This window comes from Medicago sativa, chromosome 1 (assembly GCF_051527215.1).
Source record: "Medicago sativa cultivar Bolivia chromosome 1, Bolivia_mono, whole genome shotgun sequence".
NCBI classification, from domain to species: domain Eukaryota; kingdom Viridiplantae; phylum Streptophyta; class Magnoliopsida; order Fabales; family Fabaceae; genus Medicago; species Medicago sativa.
In genome coordinates this window covers 20,812,641-20,837,783 of record NC_140749.1, presented here as the reverse complement: position 1 = coordinate 20,837,783, position 25,143 = coordinate 20,812,641, and the positions used below count along the sequence as shown (strand labels likewise).

The 25,143-nt window shown below is 38.9% G+C and overlaps 3 protein-coding genes and 1 long non-coding RNA gene across 4 annotated transcripts; 3 read left to right on the top strand and 1 right to left on the bottom strand.

Moving 5' to 3' along the window:
* Positions 1–223: 223 nt before the first annotated feature.
* Positions 224–1,179, bottom strand: LOC146953519 (uncharacterized). The gene is made up of 3 exons (XR_015028062.1): positions 921–1,179; positions 697–823; positions 224–591 (listed from the first exon to the last, which is right to left on the bottom strand). It is a non-coding gene; the product is annotated as an uncharacterized LOC146953519 (long non-coding RNA).
* Positions 1,180–3,734: 2,555 nt separating this feature from the next.
* On the top strand, positions 3,735–6,473 carry LOC146953518 (uncharacterized). Its single transcript, XM_085741599.1, has one exon. The coding sequence runs from the start codon at positions 3,735–3,737 to the stop codon at positions 6,471–6,473; it is 2,739 nt and encodes a 912-aa protein (XP_085597725.1).
* A 211-nt stretch (positions 6,474–6,684) lies between these two features.
* On the top strand, positions 6,685–7,455 carry LOC146953517 (uncharacterized). Its single transcript, XM_085741591.1, has one exon. The coding sequence runs from the start codon at positions 6,685–6,687 to the stop codon at positions 7,453–7,455; it is 771 nt and encodes a 256-aa protein (XP_085597717.1).
* A 1,007-nt stretch (positions 7,456–8,462) lies between these two features.
* LOC146953516 (uncharacterized) lies at positions 8,463–8,861 on the top strand. The gene has a single exon (XM_085741579.1). It carries the CDS (start codon positions 8,463–8,465, stop codon positions 8,859–8,861), a length of 399 nt encoding a protein of 132 aa, XP_085597705.1.
* Positions 8,862–25,143: the final 16,282 nt, after the last annotated feature.

The following is a 25,143-nucleotide window of genomic DNA, read 5'->3' as shown; positions in this document are numbered from 1 at the left end:
TCATACATACCGGTAATATTTGGTTGCCTACGCCACGGTATTTATAACGTAATTTATTGTGGAAGAACCGTAAATAAATATAACAACCTCAATAACCTTCAACGACAATTAATAATCCCAAACATGTGTCTATTACGATATATCATAAGAACTCTGAAACCCAATTTAATTTCATATACTTGCAATACCATTACAAAACGATTTGGAAGAAATAGAATTGATATGAAAGCAAGGTGAATTAGCATTCAAGATAATTGACATAAGTTAAATCAGTTACTTTGTACTGACGAAATTACAAAGAGCTTCACATATAGTAACATATAGTAATAGTGATATCCATATAAAATTGCAACATATAGTAAGTTCATCAGTGTACATAAAAGCAACTGAAGGCTTGCCACCAAATCCGCCGAGTCCTGGACAATTGTGAACATGCAACGGCCGACGACATATTTAAACAAAATGAAAAAGATAGCTAAAACTTAAACAGCGGGGACAGTGTTGCAATTGGAATGGCATGAAAAAACCAGCATCAAATTATCACCAAAAAATACCTTCCAAAGCTATGAATAAAATGAAATCAATTTTCACCTGCAATACAGGCAAATGATTTAAATGTGATCACTGGTTATGGTGTGTCCAGGAACATAACTAAATATTCATTTAGATGCTTTATTATAATATTTCATTATTTACCTTTATCACAACAGCAACTTGGATGACAGTAAAATGCATTCCATTGCCTTAAAGATTATAAGTACGACCTCATATTGGTCAGCCAAAAAATAACAGCCTCTATATTCTCATTCACAGTAATAATGCCCTGGACAAACACACAAACAACTTAATATATCAGCTGCAACCACTGCGATGAAAACAAAACAATGTCAATTTCTGTTAATTATTAGTTCAGCAGCTACCTGTTTATGTGTAAATTTATCGTAGGACACTAACAGCGTTGATGCATCATTACAAATTGCGGAAGACTTCTTTATACACCACATTTGATGTAGTGCTCATACAATTGCCATCTTCATCCGTCAATAATATCTTCAATCCGTTTCTTGATGTAACTCTCGACGCCGCAACATATAGTTGGCCGTGGGAAAAAACCGGTTGAGGAAGGTATATTCCAACTTGTTCCAATGATATAGTAAGACTTGATATAGTAAACGTCTACCCATGCTACCGCATGGGTCAGATATAGTAAAAAACGTACGTTGAATCAATAAAAAATGATCAATTCGGAACCCATTTGAGTTGGAAAGATGTCTCGGTTCAGCCGCAAGAACAATGGCGGTGCGTTTCTTGGATACTTAATTTCGTCACCGTAACGGTCCTTAACTTGAATAACCCATCTAGATGGTTGAATGCTAACCATTGTAACAGAGGTGCCATGCGTCAAATTGTATTCAGTATTAAACTCAGGCCATCCAGGAGAGAAGCACATGTAATCACTTTTTTTCCTCAATCAACACCTCGAATTGATTGTGAGCAGGAACATTCAGTATAACAAACCTTCTTAACTCAGTCCCTAATGCGTCTACCAAAAGAGTAGGAAGAATCACAGCATTCTAAGCGGACAAAGAAAAAAAAATCACAATCATGGTTAGTGACAAATTAAGTCATATGAATTGTATATAAAAACTGTCATGATCAAGAAGATGTTAAAAGCAATACGGTTCACTATTTCATGTTATAAAATAGTTCATCTGATCTGAACAATTATAAACAGGAGATTGATTCAATTTTTCCAACACATCATACATTAGAATTTATGCATTTCATCACAAATAATTAAGTCATATGCATTGTACACAAAATCTGTCTTGATCAAAAAGATGTTATAAGCAATAAGTCTCACTATTTCACGTTATAAAAAAGTTCATCTGATCTGAACAGTTGTAAACATCAGCAAAGTAACATCTCCATAAACAGGTCAATATCGTATTTTTAACTATGCCCACATAAGAGAAAACAGGAAATTGATTCCATTTTGCCAACACAGCAGAAATTAGAAATTCTGCATTTCCTCACAAATAATTCATCAGACTTGATACATCCATAAAGTTGAAATGCATTTGATACATGGAGGCTCTGTCTCAACCACAACTAATATACTTTAGCCATAAAAATGGATGCACTTACAGAAAAATTGATAGTAAACGAAAATAAATTGACATGGCAACATATAAATACACCTAACACTGGATTACATCAAAAGTAGCATCATCAATTTACTCTGAACTCCAAACTATTTGAATACCTGTCTCGGGTTAAACTCAACGGTGAAGGTACGAAATTTAAGTCGAGCAACTTCAAGGAGGCTGTCATCTTCAAGAGAGTTTAAACAATCAACTTAACTGAATGAAGAAGCTCTAACTTAATTGTAATTAATTTTTTATCAAATGAACACCTGAAATCACATTTTAGTTAAAACTCTTTGAAGCAATCCTAAAGGCTCAGATTTCCATCCAAAAAAAGAATCATAGGTTCAGGGATATGATATATAAGAAACGGACACATACTACTTATAATCGTGTTATTTTCAACCATTGTGTCAGCTTATGATGAAGAAAGAAGAACTCATCCATAATTCAACTTAATACATCTGAAACACATCAGTTAACATGCATAAAAGTTCAAAGCAAAATGAATCATTATAGGAATGTTAAATATAAAATTGGTGCTAGCAAAGCTGAACATCAAAATTATGTTCAGAACCAAATCTAAATTACATTTCATGACTATATCTCCTCAATTTGGGAAAGAATATGTCATGAACTCATGATGAAATTTTAATAATATACGGTGTCCTTGTAATTAAAACTATTTGCAACGGAAAACTCAATGTCGCCAAGAAAATGCATCGCATATATAGCACGTGAAGAAAAACATGTGTAAATAGAACATTGACAACCAACTCAGATAAGAGGGAACGACATTGAAACAAAGGCAACATAAGCCACAATTAAAATCCTAGTATTCATGTGAAAATAAAAAAATCCAGAACACAAATAGTCAAAATTCAAACTTGAATTTACTTCAAGCACTTTCATTCATTGGAGGAATGTGTCAGCAACACTTACATGGTAGCTAAACACATGAAGGAAAATACACTATATATAGATATCACAACCTATTGAACTTTAATCCCATTTAAAACCAAAGCAAAAAATTAGAAACATATAAATTTAGAAAGGAAACATCCATCTAATTTGTATAAATACTTGGACCGTCATCATATTCCTAAGGGCGTAGAAGCCCTCCAAAAAAAGGGTCTAAGCCCTTCAGAAAGGCCTGGGCGCCCTCCAGAAGGATTCCTGAGCCCTGGCGCGCCCCCTAAAGGGCGCCACCTCATTAAACTTCTGGAAGCCTCTGGCAATCGCCCAAAATACACAAATACCCCTGTTGCTTGGTAACCAAGCAACCGAAGCCCAAGCCCATAGCAGGCTATAAATACCACTCTTGAGAGCACTCTCAAGGCATCCAATCATCAGTCTAAACCCTAGAATCCTAATATCCTTACCGTACTTTTTTGCAAGTACAGTTGGCGCCGTCTGTGGGGAACATGTAAAACTAACCTTGACCACGTTTCTGGATCGCAAATCGTGATTCAGGAACCCTTTAACTAGACCTCTGAATCGTAAAACTCCTTTGCGATTAAGAAACCCTAACCCTTTCGACCAACCTAAATCGCACCTCACGTACGATTTAGAGAAAAGCCTCTCATCATGGCAACAGCCGAAGAATTAAAATCCATGCGAACCCAACTCGCTCAACTGAAGGATCACAACGATGCCCTTCAGGCCTCAATGGAGACCATGCAACAAAAGCAACTGGAGGAAAAAGAAGAATCACACCATGGCGAGTTAGATGACCCTGAACCACAACCATTATCCACTGAAATTTGGGACGCACCAGTTCCAGAGGGCTTCAAGCCGCCCCACCTATCCACCTTCGACGGAAAGAACGACCCCATGGAGCATGTCACGGCCTTCAATACACGCATGGCAGTTGTCGGGGCTCCCGATTCTCTGAAATGCAAATTGCTAGCAGGTACTTTCACTGACGCCGCCTTACGCTGGTACATGAATCTCCCACGGTTATCCATCCTCAGCTACCAGGACATGACCAGAAAACTCATACAACAGTTCTCCGCTAGTCGACATCGCAAGGTCCCAACAACTAGCCTTTTCAATGTGCGACAAGGGCATAATGAATCCCTCAGAGACTACCTGGCTAGGTTCAACGATACAACCATCAAGGTAATCAACCCCAACCAGGAAGTGTTCGTAGGAGCTTTCCAAAACGGACTAAGGGCAGGGCAGTTCAACGAGTCTCTAGCCCAGAAACCTGCGGATTCCATGGAAGAAGTTATAGCCAGGGCAGAATGCTACATCAAGGGCGAGGAGAGCAACGCAGAAAAGAAGGCCAGAGACGCCAAGGAGCGTGCAAGCAATCCAGAACGGCGACCTTATCAACCAACAGCTGGAAGAGATCGCGCCCCCTACAGAAGGCCGGAGAGGCGACAGTTCAATCCGTATTCTCAAAGGGACTTCACGCCCTTAAATACTAGGCCAGAGCGTATCATGAAGGAGGTCTTCGAAGCAAGGCTGATCCCAGAGCCCTTGCCAGCCCGCAGCCCCGTCATGGGAAGGGATGAAGACAAATGGTGCAAATATCACAAGGTACGAGGACACGACACAGACTCGTGCATTCATCTTCGCCAAGAAATCGAGAGACTAATACAAAGTGGGAAGCTAAGAGGGTATGTCAGGGACAGAAGGGGCGAGAATAAACATAAAACGGACCATAAAAAGGAGGAAATGAACGACGAAAAAAGACACGCCATAAACACTATTTCAGGCGGCTTCGCCGGAGGAGGGGAGTCAAGTTCGTCGCGAAAGAAATATGTGAGGCAGGTAATGTTGTGCCAGGAGTATGAAGAGACGGATCAGAAGCACGAACCAGAGGTATCCTTCACGCCCAAAGATTATCGAGACGTAGTACCCCACGACGACGACCCCATGGTCGTCACTTTACAAATCTTCAAGTGGGACGTGAAGCGGGTGTTGATAGACCCAGGAAGCTCTGCGGATATTCTTTACTACGACACATTTGATCGAATGGGGCTAGACCCGGAGCAGCTGCAACCTTTCAGAGGAACTCTGGCAGGCTTCACGGGCGAGCAGGTTCATGTGAGGGGATACATCACCCTAAAGACAAGTTTCGGAAGCGGATCTCACGCCAAAACCATTCGAGTCAGGTACCTCGTCGTAAACTCGCCTAGCTCCTACAACATCATCATAGGTCGCCCTGCCTTCAACCTGTTGGGCGGATTCTTATCCACGAAGTACCTAGTAATGAAGTACCCTCTTGACTCTGGAAAGATTGGAACCATTCGAGGCGATCAAAAACTCGCCAGGGAGTGCTATCATAACAGTTTGCGTTTGCAAAAGACCAGAAAGAAGTCAAGTAGTGAGGTAACGCACGAAGTTAACATGATCGATCTGGATCCCAGAGAAGACTTCCAACAAGAACGCCTAGAACCCACTGAAGAATTAAAAGAAGTCTCCATCGGACCAGAAGCCCACCATACAACAAAGATTGGCACATCACTATCTCCTGACGAGGAGGTCGCCCTGATTAAGCTACTAAAGAAGAATCTGGATCTCTTCGCCTGGCATCCATCAGAAATGCCAGGGATGGACCCCGACATTGCCTGCCACCACCTATCTATCAAGGCTGGCGTGAAACCGGTAGTACAGCGGAAAAGGAAGATGGGCGAGGAAAGAAGGAAGGCAGTTGATGAGGAAGTGAAAAAGTTAGTCGAAGCCCACTTTATCAGCGAAATAAAGTATCCCACGTGGTTAGCCAACACCGTCCTTGTTAAGAAAGCGAATGGGAAGTGGCGAATGTGCGTGGACTACACGGATTTGAACATGGCATGCCCCAAAGATCCTTATCCTCTCCCTAACATTGACCACCTGATCGATAGCGCCTCAGGTTACAAAACTCTAAGCTTTATGGATGCCTATTCAGGTTACAATCAAATACGGATGGATCCTCTGGACGCTTCAAAAACGGCCTTTATGACCAGCACAAAGAATTATCACTATGAAGTCATGTCTTTTGGTCTAAAGAACGCAGGCGCCACCTTCCAGCGATCTATGGACACCGCGTTCTCCGCGCAGATAGGACGAAATCTTGAGGTATATATTGACGACCTGGTCGCAAAAACGAAGGAGGGATACAGTCACTCTGAAGATCTGGAGGAGATATTGAGCCAGGTTCGAAGATATAGGATTCGTCTGAATCCAGCCAAATGTTCTTTCGGAGTGCAGGCGGGAAAATTCTTAGGCTTCCTCTTAACAAGACGAGGCATCGAAGCAAACCCTGACAAATGCCAGGCGATCATCAACATGAGAAGCCCCCACCAACATCAAGGAAGTGCAGCAACTCACAGGTAGGCTCGCCGCTCTTTCTCGTTTCTTGTCCTGCGCCGGCGACAAAGCCTTCTCTTTCTTCGCCTCCATTAAGAAAAAGGAGAGATTCGAGTGGACTCTAGAATGCGAGGATGCTTTCCAGCAAATTAAGAGGTTCTTAGCTAGTCCGCCCATCCTTCAGCGGCCAAATCCAAACGCCATTCTTTTCCTGTATCTGGCGATATCTGACAACGCCATGAGCACAGTCTTGGTAGAAGATTCAGCAACAGGAGAAAAGCCGATTTATTTCGTCAGCAGGGTGTTCAAGGGGGCAGAGCTGCGATATCAGAAGATAGAACGTCTCGCCCTTGCTGTCGTCGTAACAGCAAGGAAGCTTCTCCCCTACTTCCAAAGTCACAAGATCGTCGTAAAATCAGATTACCCGATCAGGCAAGTACTGGGGAAACCTGACCTGGCCGGAAGAATGGTAGCCTGGTCCGTAGAGCTTTCAGAGTATGACGTCCAGTTCGTACCAAGGGGGAGCATCAAATCCCAAGTATTGGCAGATTTTGTAGTAGAGCTCGCCTCCCCAGTACAGGAACAACCTCCTTTCGTATGGCTCTTATCTGTAGATGGCTCATCCAACCTGAAAGGCAGTGGTGCAGACGTTATCTTGGAAGGGCCGGACGACGTTCTCATCGAACAATCCCTCAGCTTCGAATTCAAGGCTAGCAACAATCAGGCCAAGTACGAAGCTTTAATAGCTGGCATGACCTTAGCCCTGGAAATGGGCGCCGAAAATTTAAGAGCCAAGAGTGATTCCCAGCTCGTAACAAGCCAGATCACGGGCGACTACCAGACGAAAGACACACAGCTAGCCAAATACCTGACTAAGGTACAGAGCCTCGCCAAGAAATTTAGCTTCTTTGAAGCCATTTATGTACCACGGAACCATAATTCCAGAGCAGATTTGTTGGCAAAACTCGCCAGCACCAAACGACCAGGCAACAACAGAACAGTTATCTAGGAAGTAGTTGCAACACCCAGTACGAAGGTGGACAAAGTACTTCAGGTCGTAAAGAACACAGGAGGATGGATGGAACCATTGCTTAGATATTTGACAGGATCATTCACACCAACCGACGACGAGGAAGCACAGACAATCAGAAGGCGAGCGTCCAAATTCACTTTGGTCTCTGGGAAACTCTACAAAAGAGGCCGCACGACTCCCTTGCTACGATGCCTAGGAGAGGACGAGACGCACTTGGTCCTTCTGGAAGTACACGAGGGCGTTTGCGGTAGCCATATAGGCGGGCGAGCTCTAGCCGCCAAACTCCTCCGCTCCGGCTACTATTGGCCCACCATGCTTCAGGATAGCTCGACTTTCGTAAAGAAATGTGACAAATGCCAAAGGTTCTCTGACAGGAAGCACGTCCCAGCTCAGGAGTTGACCTCTGTATACTCGTCATGGCCTTTCCACAAATGGGCAGTCGACATCGTTGGACCCTTTCCTCTCGCCCCAGGGCAGCTGAAATTTCTCATAGTGGGAGTGGATTACTTCACCAAATGGATCGAGGCGGAAGCATTCGCCAAGATAACTGCGGAAAGAGTAAAGAAATTCTACTAGAAGAAGATCATCTGCCGTTTCGGCCTACCTAAATGCATAGTGTCAGATAATGGAACTCAGTTCGCAAGCTCAACAGTGTTGGACTTCTGCAAGAACCTAGGGATACAGACAAAATTCGTCTCGGTGATTCACCCGCAAGCCAATGGGCAAGCTGAATCGGCCAACAAAGTTATTCTTAGCGGGATCAAAAAGAAATTAGAGGCCGCCAAAAGTTTGTGGGCAGAACAACTCCATGAGGTATGAATAATTTTCAGAACCAATTTACTCTCGCCTCAACTTTCCAAAGTTTTAAATCTCTTTCAAGCTACTATACTGTATATAAACAAATGCATCGATCAAAATAAGTACAGGTACTATGGTCCTACCACACTACCCCTCATTCTACAACCAAGGAGACACCGTTCACTATGGTTTATGGCACAGACGCCATGATACCTGTCGAAATCGACACCCCCACATGGAGGCGAGATACGTTTTCAGAAGAAGCTAATGAAGTAGGTATGGCGGTAAGTATGGACGTCATTGATGAGGTCAGGGAGCAGGCACACATCAGGGAATTCGCAGCCAAGCAGAGAGCAGCTAGACGATACAACTCCAGAGTGACGCCCAGGGAGATGAAAGAGGGCGACTTAGTCCACAAGCAAGTCGTCGCCCCAACCAGAATAGGCAAACTATTTCCAAACTGGGAAGGACCTTACAGAATCAGAGAAAAATACGCTCACGGGGGGTATAAGTTGGAAGAACTGAACGGAGACGCCGTACCTCGCACTTGGAACGTGGCCAATCTGCGTCACTACTATAGCTAGAATTCTTTTTCTTTTGCATTTTAATTTTATGTACCAAATAAGGATGATGTAAGATCACCACTGCAACTCTTATATTTTGACGTTATCAATAATACAGGGTTGGGGTGGCACTCTTTTCCCCTGCAAGGGCAGGGGTTTTTAACGAGGCGCCCTTTCCTTTTTCATATCTGTGATTCTATCCAATTTTTTTTTTCTATCATGCAAACAGAATTCGCTCACTGAAAGAACAAAGATAAAGGATCCACAACGCCAACCTTGATAAGGACTCTGGCTGCGTCGACGCATCAACTCGCCTAGCCTTCCATCAGAGTTGGAAGTGTAAAACAAAAAAAAAGAAGTCTTCCCTCAGAGCGGGAAGCAAAAGTCCTCCTTCAGAGTAGGAGGCGCCTTCCATCAGAGTTGGAAGTGTAAAATAAAAAAGTCTTCCCTCAGAGCGGGAAGCAAAAGTCCGCCTTCTGAGTAGGAGGCACCTTCCATCAGAGTTGGAAGTGTCAAATAAAAAGTCTTTCCTCAGAGTGGGAAGCAAAAGTCCTCCTTCAGAGTAGGAGGCGCCTTCCATCAGAGTTGGAAGTGTAAAATAAAAAGTCTTCCCTCAGAGTGGGAAGCAAAAGTCCTCCTTCAGTGTAGGAGGCGCCTTCCATCAGAGTTGGAAGTGTAAAATAAAAAGTCTTTCCTCAGAGTGGGAAGCAAAAGTCCTCCTTCAGAGTAGGAGGCGCCTTCCATTAGAGTTGGAAGTGTAAAATAAAAAAGTCTTCCCTCAGAGCGGGAAGCAAAAGTCCTCCTTCAGAGTAGGAGGCGCCTTCCATCAGAGTTGGAAGTGTCAAATAAAAAGTCTTTCCTCAGAGTGGGAAGCAAAAGTCCTCCTTCAGAGTAGGAGGCGCCTTCCATCAGAGTTGGGAGTGTAAAATAAAAAGTCTTTCCTCAGAGTGGGAAGCAAAAGTCCTCCTTCAGAGTAGGAGGCGCCTTCCATCAGAGTTGGAAGTGTAAAATAAAAAAGTCTTCCCTCAGAGCGGGAAGCAAAAGTCCTCCTTCAGAGTAGGAGGCGCCTTCCATCAGAGTTGGAAGTGTAAAATAAAAAAGTCTTCCCTCAGAGCGGGAAGCAAAAGTCCTCCTTCAGAGTAGGAGGCGCCTTCCATCAGAGTTGGAAGTGTAAAATAAAAAGTCTTCCCTCAGAGTGGGAAGCAAAAGTCCTCCTTCAGTGTAGGAGGCGCCTTCCATCAGAGTTGGAAGTGTAAAATCTTCCCTCAGAGTAGGAAGCAAAATCCTCCTTCAGAGTAAGGGACGAAATAATAAACGCCAGGCGTCTCGATGTGACCACCGAAATGCTTATGTCGACTTTTTAGGGCGACGAAATGTACCAAGATGAGTGATAGAGATTTAAATCTAAAAAGAGACGCAGTCGCTGAAAACTCTCACTTTTGAAGAAACGACTCGCGAAGACGCATTAAACATATAGAATGAAATCGAAAGCAACGTAGAAAATCATAAAATTATTTAAACATTTGCAGAATATCAAGCCACAGCAAGAAAGAGATACCGCATCTGACATAAGCATATGTAAACATTCAAAGTCACAACTCGCCGGGCAAATAAAAGAGTGTTTAAAAAGGCGCTCTAAGAAGCCGCCAATATCAAGTTACAGACCAAGAAACTTAGTTCGAATAAAAAACAAATATAAAAGTACAAGACTATTCATCGTCCACCAACTCGCCGTTCACGATGATCTTGAAGGGATCAAGCTCTTCAACTTTGGCCTCAGGATTAAATAAAAGCACCTGCTCCTTAGCACGCATAAAGCCGTCCTCAAAGTATAGCGCTAGAGCCCGCCGCCCTTCGTCTACCGCCAACTCTGACTTTTCTAACGCAGCTTTCGTCGCGTCCTTCTCCGCCTCCGCATCCTCCTTAGCCTGCTTCATTTCTTCCAGGGCGGATTCAGCAGCTGCTTTGTCCTTCAACGCCTCCTTAAGGCGGCTTTCAAGTCCAGAAGACTTATGTTTCCATTTCTCCACGTCTTCCGCAGCATCATTGTGCTTCTTCTCCACCAGGTCATACTTCGTCTCCAAGCAATGGCTCAACAGCATAGTTCTCAAAGCTGCAGTATGGATATCCGCCACCAGGTCGCTGCACTTAGCTTTCACTCCAGCTTCCACGTCCACCTTAGTAAAGGGTACCTGTTCCTTCATATACCTGCAAGATCATCAAACAATAAAGTCACTAAAATTCAAAGACCTAACGACCAAAAGGAATCAACGCCTAAGAAAACAAGAATAGTATTGTACCGGCGAATGTCGAATCCGGAATGCCAGAAAGAGTCCATCAAGTCATCATTCAGCGAAGTCCCTCCAATTTCTTTTCCCGAAGGAGGGCGGCTGCTGCTAGGTTTCGATCCCCGACCCGTCCTCGCCTTCTTAGACGAGGGAGAGGCCGCCGGAGTAGGGGCATTTCCTCCACCAGCATTTTCTAAATCGTCCACCTCAATCACACCAGAATCACCTTTAACGGACTCCTTCCTCTTCAACCTCCTCAAGGAAACGCCCCCGGGACTGCTGGACACGTAGCCCTCAGGGTTCTTACTTCTCTCCAACTCAGCCAAATACTTCCTCATCTCCGCGCCAGTAAGGGGCAACATTTCGCCTGCACAAAGTAAAACAAACTCAGGTGAATAAATCAAATAAAATGACAAAACCAAAACAAATGCGAAACTTTTGAAAGACACTCACGCAAATAGGCTGCCATGCGGACAACGTCGCCCTCCCTATTTAACAGGTCATGAATATTTGTCAATGGAAACTTCTCCAGGAACTGAGTTAGCTCATGCTCATAGGGCGACATCGCATCCAAGTCATACCCTTTCACCGCCAAAGGGGCACTGGACCACCGAAGAGGAAACTTTGGCTCGCCGTTCACCAGAACTGAGGACGTCGAGCACCCAGGCGACCCCTGCACTCTAACGAAGGTATCCCGCCACTCCTTCTTAAAGTTACAAGCGTAAGTGGGAAAGAGCCTCTTTCCAGAGTGAGCAGAGATAGCTATCCAGGTTCCTTTGTTAACATCTTTGGTACCATAAAATTGGAAAAAGACGGCGACAGAAGGCTCAAGACCCAGCAACTTACATAGAATTTCGAAACCACGAATAAACGCCCAGCTATTAGGAAAAATCTGTGTGGGAGCCACATTCAAAAACTTCAATACTTCCATCTCAAAAGGTGTGAAAGGAATTTTCACTCCAAATTCCTCTAAGACGGCGGTATAGACAAAGTAAGATTCGTCCCCCTCGCCCGCCATCTCTTGATCACACACGCGCTCGTCTGGATCACAAGACAACAGCACCACCTCCTCTTCCCGTCCGGTAGCCGAAATATCGAACTTACTTCGAAATGAATCCATAGCAGAAACATCAACATAAAGGGATTCTTCTAACAACACTTCTTCCGCAAACAGGGACATCCCTATTAACCTAGAAGGTAACCTTTTCCCCTCCACTGCGCTCGAAGTCCCCTGAAGCGGACGAATTTCCCAGCACTCGTCCTCCTTAGCTGCCCCAGAAGTGGCAGACAGAAACACACAATCACTATCATGGCCCGAATTAGCACTTGACTCGCTCGAAAGGTCACTAAACAATTCTTCCCCGAATAACCCATCGTAATAAGCATCCCAATTGATAATCCCATCAGCACCGGTAGCGTGCCTCAGGCACGCTTTCCTCAAGATATCTTTTTCAATCGGATCAATGGGTTGGACCAGTCTCCCCTCACCATCGCACTCCCTAATTAGAACCATCCCCTAAACTAACGTTTTTCGCTCTAAACATAAAAATACAAAAAGAGGGAAAAAGAAGGGACGAGAAGTCAATAAGTACCTGCGAAGGAGTGGAAGACGGATCTGCAAATGCTATAAACCGGCAAACAAAACGTGAAGAGAACCGAAGAGGAGAGCAGCAAGGAGCGTTGGACAAATGAAAAATGAAGAAATGAAAACCTAGAAATCCGTTTTTAAGGGAGAGCAAAAGCCGCCTCGGGAAGCGTGTCAGGCACAGTTAAGATCAAGACACGTGGCGGACATCAATGGTTAAAGGCATATCAAAGGTCCTTAAACACCCCGAGAGCGCCTTGGGGAGCTCGCCATACAAAAGGAACATACGAGATCGCCTAATGGCGACCTCCTTCGAGCAAAACATACACGGAGCAAACCCGGATCACCAACCATCTCGCCTTGTCCCAAGACTCATGCTTGGGGGGCATGTAGGATTCGGGCACACAGAACATATATACCCTCGGGTTCCGTCAAAGCATTCCATGACAGACTCAGTACAACGCTCCAAGTTCAGGATATATATCTACCCTCGGGGTCTCCGTGACATTCGTAAACCGCCCTGGAGAAATCCTTCGAAATGGTCCGGCGACATAGCAGGATTACATGAAACCATCATCACTTCGCCTTGTCCCAAGACTTATGCTTGGGGGGCTGTGGACCGTCATCATGTTCCTAGATGAATCAAATGATCCCAGAAAGACTCTTCGCACGTCATCATCACTGCCTTGTCCCAAGACTTGTGCTTGGGGGGCTGTGGACCGTCATCATATTCCTAAGGGCGTAGAAGCCCTCCAAAAAAAGGGTCTAAGCCCTTCAGAAAGGCCTGGGCGCCCTCTAGAAGGATTCCTGAGCCCTGGCGCGCCCCCTAAAGGGCGCCGCCTCATTAAACTTCTGGAAGCCTCTGGCAATCGCCCAAAATACACAAATACCCTTGTTGCTTGGTAACCAAGCAACCGAAGCCCAAGCCCATAGCAGGCTATAAATACCACTCTTGAGAGCACTCTCAAGGCATCCAATCATCAGTCTAAACCCTAGAATCCTAATATCCTTACCGTACTTTTTTGCAAGTACAATACTAAATCATTTCTGAAATGAAACAGGGGGTCTTAAAATTAAAGATCTCCAATACTTAATTCTTACCACACTTGCATTGAGGGATTCAAGACATCACAAATCAAACCTACATAAAAGAAAGAAAGACAACACCACACAATCAAAAAGAGTCAAATTTGGAAAGGGATACAAACCAAAAAGAAATGTAAACCTGTTTATTTAAATACAATACTCCGTAAACTTGTAATCTCAAATTTGGGATACCTCAAGGTCAAATGGGCCAAGACCAGAAAAATATTTCTTATCAGATTTTTCTCTCCAAAAAACATATATTTGCTAAAGTTTTGCTAGAATTCTTTCCTTCCAATAAACAAAAGGTTCAATGGGTCCTTAAAAGTCTCGTACACATTTACACATCACAATCCAATTACTTCTATGGAGAAGAAAACACATTTGAGTTATGAAATTATGATTGTAATTTGTAAACTCCAAATAAGTTTTGCAAGTTTGCATAAAAAATTCTACTAAAACACAAAATAAAAATAAAAGAATCTATTGTAATAAATCTAGTGTTGAGAAGACAAAAACAATCAAATAACGATTACATCAAGAAGCAGAAAGTTTCAACTCAAGTTATCACTATCAAATCCACATCAAATGTTCATGAAATAAATTTAAGAGTATTGAATTTCCATTTGCAACATGAAAATGAAATCAAACTTAAAAACTAACATCAAAACAGCCCAGCAACTGTCGAGACATTGAATAGGAGCAGAAAATCCATCTTAAGCGAAGATGCTACGGCACAACAACTATCTTCAGTGGCCGCTGCTTTGAGTGGTGTGAGGAAGTTGAAACCCACTTATGGAGAGGAAGACGATTCAGAGGACATCATGGCTGCCCGTCCCCAGACCTCACCGCCGTCGTTACCATCCTCACCTCAAATTTGAACACCATTAACGTCATCTATCACCATCTCAACTCACCGTCACCACCACCGTCGCCACATCTGTGCTCACCCTCTCTAGCATTCATATTTGTTCTGTAAGCCTGACCCTCCTCTCCAAAACACATCATCAAAGTGGCCAGAAGTGGATGCGATGAGGATGAAGAAAAGCTGATTTAGAGAAGAGCAAAAATGAGAGAGAATAGTAGAGGTTCCGATTTGAGCTAGAAGAAAGTGTTGGGTCAGAATCAGTACCGACTGCGGCGGAATCAGCACCGGCTGCGGATCGGCCAGAGTTGGTGCCGCCAGGATGATGGTGGTGATACAGTGAAGCCTGATGGATTCTGGTGGGAAGGGTCGATGGTGGCATTGGCATGGAGAGAGAGAGAGAGAGAGAGAGAGAGAGAGAGAGAGAGAGAGAGAGAGAGAGAGAGAGAGAGAGAGAGGTAATGAAATGAAGCTAGGCAGAAAAGATGAGTGTCTTGAAAAATGATAACGCAGCGATTGAGAGAGGGGGGAGAGAGAGAGTGAAGGTTGTAAATGACATAGGAAATGGAACAACATTTATTAATTGCATTTGAATCTGAAGTGATTGGGAACAGATGGATTATGTGGAGATCTCTACACAGATGCATCCAACGGCTAGAACAGTTTGGAGCCAAAAAAATTAGGTTTAGGGTTGGCAATTAGGGTAAGCATGTTTGCAACCATTAGATATAAAGGATTGGGAAATTTAAATTAAAATGATGTATATAAATTATATTATTTACCATAGATACTTTTTTTTTTGACAAATTTATTATAGATACTTATTAACTGTATATAAATAAAGTAAGATTGGCGATTCACTTAAACTATAAAAGTCATATTGCTAGTGTTCATCAATTTCTTAAATATTGTAATGAAATGCCAATACACTTATTTGATCTATAAGATACCATTGCTGGAAAAAGTTGATCCTGACATATATGAAAACTCAACCCATATCCATCACAAGAGAATGTAGTATCTAGGAACTCTGCATAAATATTTGAAGTAAAAATGCAACTAACTGCAAAACTAGTAATAAAACCCCATAAAGAGTTCTTGGAAAGAACACAAAAGCTCGATCTTCCCGAATTACCAACATAACTAACATAAATTTAACCAGATTATTAGGGGGAGGGTGCCAATATAGTAATATGGGTTTGAAATTTGAGAAGGACCATAAAAAAATGTTATGCTGAAAGTATAGAAGGAATAAATTAGGCAAAGAATATTCTAGAGAAGGTGATTTATATCAGAAAAAACTTCATTTCTCGGTTTCTAAATAAACCAACAAATAATGAGGAAGAAAGGATTATGTTCACACTTAGCATGTATTCTAAACCAAAAAGGAACATTGTCATCTCGAAACAAGGTATATAAAAATAAGAGAAACAGTAATGATATTTTGACATCCATTTGATGACAACCTTGTTTTTCTCACTTCTTATTGGTCAAAACAATGGAGAGAGAAAAAGGAAGAGAGAGGACAACAACATCATGTGAGTATGAGAGAGAAAGTTGTCCAAAAGTTGTCAAAAAGTGGTTGTCAAAATATCATTTCTCTAAGAGAAATGATATATGTACAACCATTTTGTGACAACTTTTAGACAATTTTCTCTCTCATACTCACATTATATTCTTACTCTCTCTCATCCTTTTTCTCTCTCCATTGTTTTTGACCAACAAGAAGAGAGAAAAAGAAGGTTGTTATGAAAGTTGTACCAAATGGTTGTTCAAATATCATTGCTCTAAAAATAAAACTTGATCTTGTAGACCTACTTAGCTTTTGGGCAATCTTGTATATATGCATAATTTTCTCCAAAGTAGCTTAACGTATACAACAAGAAGCATCAAACGTCGTATAATGAATATAGCGAGTATGGTTGGTAGGAAACATACTGTGCAGAGTAGTGAGATGTGGCAATACACCCCTTACACCCACATAAAATTCTGACATATGTGGCAACCTAGATGAAAGAGAAAGTGTGGTTGTGAGATGAATTTACCAAAATGTCCCAAGTACATGGGGTGTACAATGGGGTGTGTGAATAAAGGGTGTTTATGTAACTAACATTTTCCAATATTTACCCTCGGGTTTGGTCATAAAACTCAAGGTGATACCAAGAGCTCCTCACTTTGGTGATTGAATAATGGAAGAATCAATTTTATTGTAAATACCATAAGGAAGCCAAATGTAATGCATCGTTGGATTGGGATAGAGTTGAGAACCGACTTGGCTAGCATTGGTCAACTAATATATGAAAATTTTACATCAAGAATAGCAATTAACCAATCACAATTGTGCTTGGCCACAAAACAAGGAAGGTGGTGCTATAAATTAGGAACAAATATTGAGCCGAAATACTGTCGTGAAGCTTTCGGGTAGAAATCTCTGGCTATAACTAGCATTACGCTTCTCAATATAAACGTCCCGATATGCAAATTCGTGAACAGACCCGAATGTGTTGGCAAAATAAGCACCATTGGATTTCAGTTTTACTTGACTGCTTAATAAAAAAATAAAAACTAAAAACCCCACCCACCCATGTTTTGCGGGCCAGCAACACTTTTAATTGGATAGACTGCTTTTCGGGAATCTCTCGCTATAATATCCTTCGGGATATATAGCAAAGCTGATATTATAAATGTGTTTAAAATTAGTCATACCTTCGAATATCTACACACATAAAACCAAGGTACATTCTTTGAGGGGATAAAACTTGATTCATGAATATTCATTGTCAAACTAATAGCCTTGACAAAGGCTTGAAGAAATTCATTAACTAGTAGGGCTTGAGAAATTTAACTCTGGTAAAAAGTAAGCAACCATCAGCAAAAAAAGAGATTGATATGGTAGATCCATTATTAGTAACCCTTATAGGTAACCGTTGATTATATTTAATTCTTTCCTAAATAATAAAATCTAAATTTTCCATACAAACTAGTTACAAACCCGTGCTTCGCACGGGTTCTATAACGTATTCGATAAAAAAAATTCTTCAAAAGAAGAGATGTTAAAACGATGGAACATTGTGATTCATCATAAAATATGTATGGGTTGATTAAGAGAACATATATCAGTTTATGAGATTAGGAATTGACATAATATTTAGGATGAAAACAATTGAAACTAATAAATGAACCAATGATGTGTGAATTTACATATTATCCAAAATTATAAAAAAGAGTGTTGTTGTTATAGAGTTACCAAAAAATGATTGATACCCATATTTACATCAAATGAAATCAAGCAAAGTAGTAGCATCAGTGAGTGAATATAATCTAATCTAGGATTAGAGTTAAGGTGATCTGTTGAAAGTGCGGATCATGAACACCAAATCTTTAATTGGAAACGACTTGAACGTGCATATTTTTAGGTGGCTTCTCTAGATCAAAAATTAACTTATCACCTACCTCTAACATATGTTCTCGACAAAATTTGAACCATTGACCGCTTAAGTATTTTTTGTAACTTGCTCTCTTTGCCGTTATCAAACGACACTTATACCTTTTTTGAGCTTGTTTGTCGATGCGTGTGATTGTTTTCCGTGTTCCTTTTAGAAATGTCATTGATATCTCATTTGAGAAGTGCTAGGTACAAAACAAATTGTAGTGTTAATTAGAAGTTATATATATGTACATTTTTAAAACATTTACCAAAGCATTATAAAGATTTACTGTAGGAAAATAGCATGTTTTATTTTGTTCAAGAGATTAGGAAAACAACATTACAATTAACATGATACTAATTGGAACCAATGAAGGAACCAACAATGTGCAGATTAACGCTACATAATAGTTAGGTTTATAAAAAAGATTGCAGGTTTCATAGACTAACCAAAAAGGGATTTTTGCCAATATTTACATCAGACAAAATGAAAAGAACAAATGACATCTCAAAGTCAAGATAGTTTACGACTACAGTCCAAAGCGATACGTCAAAATAGTAGAAGTTCAAATAGTTCAACAACAAAGATCTACTTTGGAACAACTCGAATTTGCAAGTTCTTCTGTGACTTTTCGAGATCAAATTCGTTATCTGCAGAAATTGAACCACTGCTCACCCAAGTAATTTTCATAGCTTGCTCTATTGGCGGTAATGAGGTGACAGTTATATTGTCTCTGTGTCTGGTCATCAATGAGAGTGATTGTTTTGCGCTTTCCTTTCAGAATTGTTCTTGACACCTCGTTTGGGAAATGTTAAACATGAAAATAACTGCAATATTAGTCTAATGCATATTTATATGGATAAGATGTATGCGAATATAGTTACATATAATTTATAAAATAAAGGAAGCATAACAGATTTTAAGCTAAAGAAAATGTAGCATGACTTCTAATTTATCTTCCTATTATCTTCCTATAAAGTCTAGATAAATGCATGCATGTACATTATATGTACTCCGTTGACCAATTAACATTGTTGAAACAAACGGAAATTAAGCATCACTTCCGCATGTGCGTATATAGCTAGCACCATTTGACATTGATGTCTTCGAACATTTGGTGCAACTCTCATAATACAATCCAAACTGGTTAGGATTGAATTTAGTTGTTTTTCAAATAGTGATGCAGTATGTTTCCTAACACAAATTATGCACATGAAATAAAGAATAATGCAATATGTATTTTTAATTTGTGCATAAAAAAACCCAAAGCATGTTTGTGCATAAAAAAAGCAGACATTGACTAAGTTTATAAATTCAGCAATTGGCCTAACCTGAGACAGTTTGGAAAAATCGTTGTACGAAGTACGTTGAGAAGAAGTCGAACTCTGACTTAAGCTCTAACTGAAGCTTTGACTCTGAGCTTGAGAAGTGTTAAGGTCACGACAACAATTCAAGAAACATGGTCAAAAAACAATCAAATCGGATTGTGAAATAATAAGTTACTCTAACACTGTATTGTGAAATCATATTGCAAACTTACTAAGTCTTAAACTTCTCAACAACCGGATGATGTAGGTTGATGAGCAGCCTCGAACCTGACCAATTGTTACATATATTTGGGTTGCCATTGACTACAAAATGGAAGAAAAGAACTCAAAGTAAATAGATGGTAAATGATAAAGCTACAGAGTATTTTTCCCATAGTGTTACATCAACTATATTCCCACTACATAAGGAAAGATATCTTTCGGGTCATTATCAAACTTATACAAAATCCTATTATCTAATGCTGACAAAATAGAAAATAATACCTTTTCTATTTAACAATGTTTAGTTTTTTTGAATAAGAAAAAGATATGCATAGTTTGTTACGATATAAAGGTGCATTATATATATATATATATAAGATAAGCATAATTTTTTTAGGCATCTATACATTTTTTGAAGAAAAGACATCTACAATTTTACTTTTAATTAAAATCAAAATTTTATATAAATTATACGCATTAGCGTAACAAAAAAAACAGACACACATAAAGTATTACTCTAAACGCTAATATGTGTGTCTGTATATTTGCGAGGTTGAAGAAAGAAAATAAAAATATTTTGTATCATTAAATGATAGCGTGATTAAAAATATTTGTGAGGTTGTTATGATTAATCGATATTTAAATTAAATATATAAGTGATAAAAAGATAATAAAATTTCTTTGAAAAAAGGTAATAAAATTAAATGGAACCTCCTTAAAAAAATTAAATGGAACGACTAAAAAAAAATTAAATGGAAGAAAAAAACATATTGAAATTTAATATTAGAAAATAAAAGAAAAGGTTCCCAACGTGAATTGAAGAGAGATGCTTGTGAAATAAATTGTCGAGAAGTATTTTTTTGAAGTAGCATTCAACAACTTTTGGCCAAAGCTCATTCCATTCAATTTTATGCATTAAAATAAAGTACCTTTTTTAGTAAGTACTTAATTGATATTGTACTTGACCTAACTTCTCCTTAAAAATGTAGAGAAGTTGAAAAAAACCGGGTCAAACGGTATCTTAATCTCCCACAACGGCAGTGTAGAAGCAAATGAATTTGGGAGAAAAAATTAGAAAATAGTTAAAAATAAAAAAATTGGAAAATAGTCAAAAAAATTTAAAAATATGAAAATTGGAAAATAGTTAAAAAAATCGGTGAGGTAGCACTCAACCAAGCAATACTAAAAAAAATTATATGCATTAGCGTAACAAAAAACAGACAGACAGACATAAAATATTACTTTAAACGTTAATGTGTGTGTGTATATATATTCGCGAGGTTGAAGAAAGGAAATAAAAATATTTGTGAGGTTGTGATGATTAAAAAATATTGAAATTAAATATATAAGTGATAAAAAGATAATAAAATTCTTTTGAAAAAAAGATAATAAAATTAAATGGAACGGTTCAAAAAAATAAAATAAAGTTAAATGAAAAGAAAACATATTGAAATATAATATTAAAAAATAAAAGAAAAGGTTCCCAACGTGAGTTGGAAAGAGGTGCTTGTGAAACATATTGTCGAGAAGTAGTTTTTTAAAGTAGCATTCAACAACTTTTGGCCAAAGCTCATTCCATTCAATTTTATGCATTAAAAAAAGTTCCCGTTCTAGTAAGTACTTAATTGATATTGTGCTTGACCTAACTTCTCCTTAAAAATGTAGAGAAGTAAAAAAAAAATCCGTTCAAACGGTATCTTAATCTCCCACAACGGCAGTGTAGAAGCAACTGAATTTGAGAGAAAAAAAATTGGAAAATAGTTAAAAATAAAAAAAATTGGAAAATAGTTAAAAGTTTTTAAAAATATAAAAATTGGAAAATAGTTAAAAAAAAATCGGTGAGGTAGCACTCAACCAAGCAACACTAAAAAAATTATATGCATCAGCGTAACAAAAACATAGTCAGACAGACATAAAATATTACTCTAAACGTTAATGTGTGTGTGTAAATAATTGCGAGGTTGAAGAAAGGAAATAAAAGTATTTGGTATCATTAAATGACATTGTGAATAAAAAAATTTGTGAGGTTGTGATGATTAAACAATATTGAAATTAAAATAATTGATAGTGCGTTTGACCTAACTTCTCCTTAAAAATGTAGAGAAGTTGGAAAAAAGCCGAGTTAAACGATACCTTAATCTCCCACAACGGCAATGTATAAGCAACTGAATTTGGGTGAAAAATTGAAAAATAGTTAAAAAAATAAAAATTGGAAAATAGTTAAAAGTTATTAAAAATATAAAAATTATAAAATAATTAAAAAAATGGTGAGGGGCAAAATAGGAAATGCTTAAAAGTTATTAAAAATATAAAAATTATAAAAGTTATAAAAATATAAAATTATAAAATAATTAAAAAAAAGGCTAAAGTGCACTTTTCCCCCTTAACTTTCAAAAAGTTGCGATTTTGGCCCCAGAAGTATGAAAACTACAATTTTGGCCCCCCATGTTTAGGGAAATATGCTCTTTTAACCCCCTAACATAAGGGAAATATGTCTTTTGACCCCTTATCTTTTTAAAATGTTGCGATTATGACCCCTTATCTTTTAACCCCCTTATCTTTTTTCGGACACGTGTCGTCTTCTCATCAGTTTTCAAAGTTAGGGGACCAAAATTGTAGTTTTCAAAGTTAGGGGGCCAAAATCGCAACTTTTTGAAAGATAGGGGGGAAAAGTGCACTTTAGCCTTAAAAAAATGGTGAGGAGCAAAATGAGAAATGCACCCTAAAAGTGATGAGGTGGCACTAACCACACCCCATCAATAGGAAATTACAAAAATGCCCCTCTTAGGGGCAAAATGGTAAAATCATAGGGTTTTATATATAGTAAGTAGATTAAGAACGAGTAAGTAGGTATAGGATCCCATTGCCACAACCCATGGTTATGAATGAAATTACAAAGCATGTCATTATTCTATTCTAGAGGCCCCGTCTATGATGTGGTATAACTATAAAAATGAGAGTAACCAAATTTAGAAAGTGTAAGCTTCAAGGAATTCAAATGATCATTATCATAAGCCCTTTCAAAATCAATCTTGTTCATAAGAAAGCCAACCTAACTTTCTTGGTATGCATGTAGTGAACTAGCTCTTAAGCAATCAATGCATTTTCAACAATAAATAAAACTACCTTGAATTAAGCAGACCAAAGATATTTTCCAAGTGTGGCCTAATTCAACAAAACAAAACTTTTGACACAAGTTTAAGGAAAATTAACATTGACAAGACAAATCGAACAAATTTACGAAAAACTTTTAGAATTACATATATAAGAACAATGAGAGTCTCAATCATCTTAGGAGCTATACTTCCAATAGTAAAAGCATCAAAAACCAATTTCTAAAAATTACCCCCACATTGGAACAATAAAAGTTACAAATATAGTTTGAAAACCATCAAGCTCTGGTGCTTCATAAAAAGTACATATAATAGATATTACATTTCACCTTTCTAGTCTAAGAGCTTGATTAATTTGAGGGTTGATTTTAAAGAAGGTAGAATGTAGATTTTTTTAACTATTAATGATCAAGACATAATAGATTTTTTAAAGAATGTAGAATCTTCCTCTTTAAGAACCTCTTCATTGCCTCAAGTTTTGACTCTATAACATCAAGATTCTGAACACTTAAGACTACATCTGAAGTAATTGAGAAGCTGAAGACTAGGAACAAGATCTGGAGGAAGGTCAACCAGAAAGTCAATGTTCTAATCAGAAGAGGAACTTCGTTTAGAAGCATCTAAAGATCAGAATCATTTGAAGGAATGAAGACTCTGAAGGCCTTAAGCATCTGAAGACCTCGTCAGAAGCTGAAGACTCTGGCCAGTTAGCCGACTTCTCAAGAAAGGTCGCTATCAGACTATGAGTAGTACAATTTCTCTTCTTCTGACCACGTGCAGAAACAAGCAAAGAAATTCAAGGACAAAGAATATGTAACGGATCATTCCATTAGAAGTAAAGGAATTTTGAATGACTACTCAACGACATTATCTAATTGAGGAAAAGATTCAACCTCTCTGACCAAGCTTCTCAAGGACTCATTTGATGTGTTGGCACTCTTCAACAACGGGTCTCATAACTTCTCATATATAAGGACTCATTTGCTTGTGTCCTCTCTCTCTCTCTCTCTCTCTCTCTCTCTATCTCTCTCTCTCTCTCTCTCTCTCTCTCTCTCTCTCTCTGATGAGATCAAGAGCTCATTAAGCATGTGGAAGGAAACATATAAAAAAATACATGAAAAAATGAATAAAAATATTTTATTCATTTTAATTCCATGTTAGCATGTTATTTTGCTAATATAATAATTTTGCTGTTAGTGAAATGGCTTATTTTTACTATGAAGTGTTGCACATCAGTTTGAAACAAGGTGAACAGCTCACATGCGTAACTGAAGGGATTGGAAGAATCATTTGAGCACTTAATACCTTTAGGGCAGCACATGCATTACATACTTTAATCATTGGTCATTTAAGTGCCACTCACTAATAAATGCCAATTTCATTCCATTCAGAATAGTTCTATGAGCAGCAACGGTTTTAGATTTTAAAGGATGCAGCTTGATAGTCATTTCATTTAAGGGAGGCAGCCTGTAACGGTTCCAGAATTTTGAGCAGCTTTCATCAATTGGAAATGAAGATAATATGCAACTCACACTAATTTCCAAAGAATAATTTTAGTGTTTTAATTTTAGAATAATTGTAAGGCTAGTATGTCATTTATTTCTTTTCTTTAGAATAATATTAGGTGTATTTTAATTTATTAGTGTCCTTTGAGTTCATTAGAGCAAGAGCTCTATAAATTGTAAGTTTCATTATGAAATAAGAACAAGTTGAATTTTGTAGAATTTTACACATGTGTGTATTGAGAGCTTTGTCTCTTGTGGTTTTGGATTGAACCATCCTTGATCTTATCAAGAAATTCTTTTCTTGTGGCGATCCTCGCATCCATCGACTTATCAATCTTTCTTGGATTAGAAAGTGTGTGGCGCCCCTGTCTATCCATTCCATTTCTCCACCTCATTTTAATTTTGAGTCATTTCACCTTTTCCACCCAAAAATATTCATAGTTGCTTCCGACGGCTCCGCGACACTCATCACTCTCTCTGTGTTTAAATTAATTTCGCTTCAGAACTCTGTTTCAAACTCCGATAAGAACTCAACTTCTTATCGGATTCTGAATTGTTTTTGATAAAGGCTTATATATATTTTTTTTTTAAAAAAACCAACACAATTCAACCCTTCTTCTTGTGTTTTTTCTCACCATCATTAACAACAACATTAACAAGACTTAACTACGGTTGTATAGGTTTTAATCCAAGACGCCCATTTTCTTTTCAATAACTTAATTGTTTAAGTTTTGTCAGACGGAAAGCAAAAAAAAAAATGCAAAAAAATATTGTCTTAAAAAATGAAATTTATGTACACAATCAATGTAAAAAATTTGTGCACCGTCAATCAATCATAAGTATTGGTTTATTAAAAATGTTTGACTTTGATCATAACTATATTTTATAAAGTCACAATTATGAATGA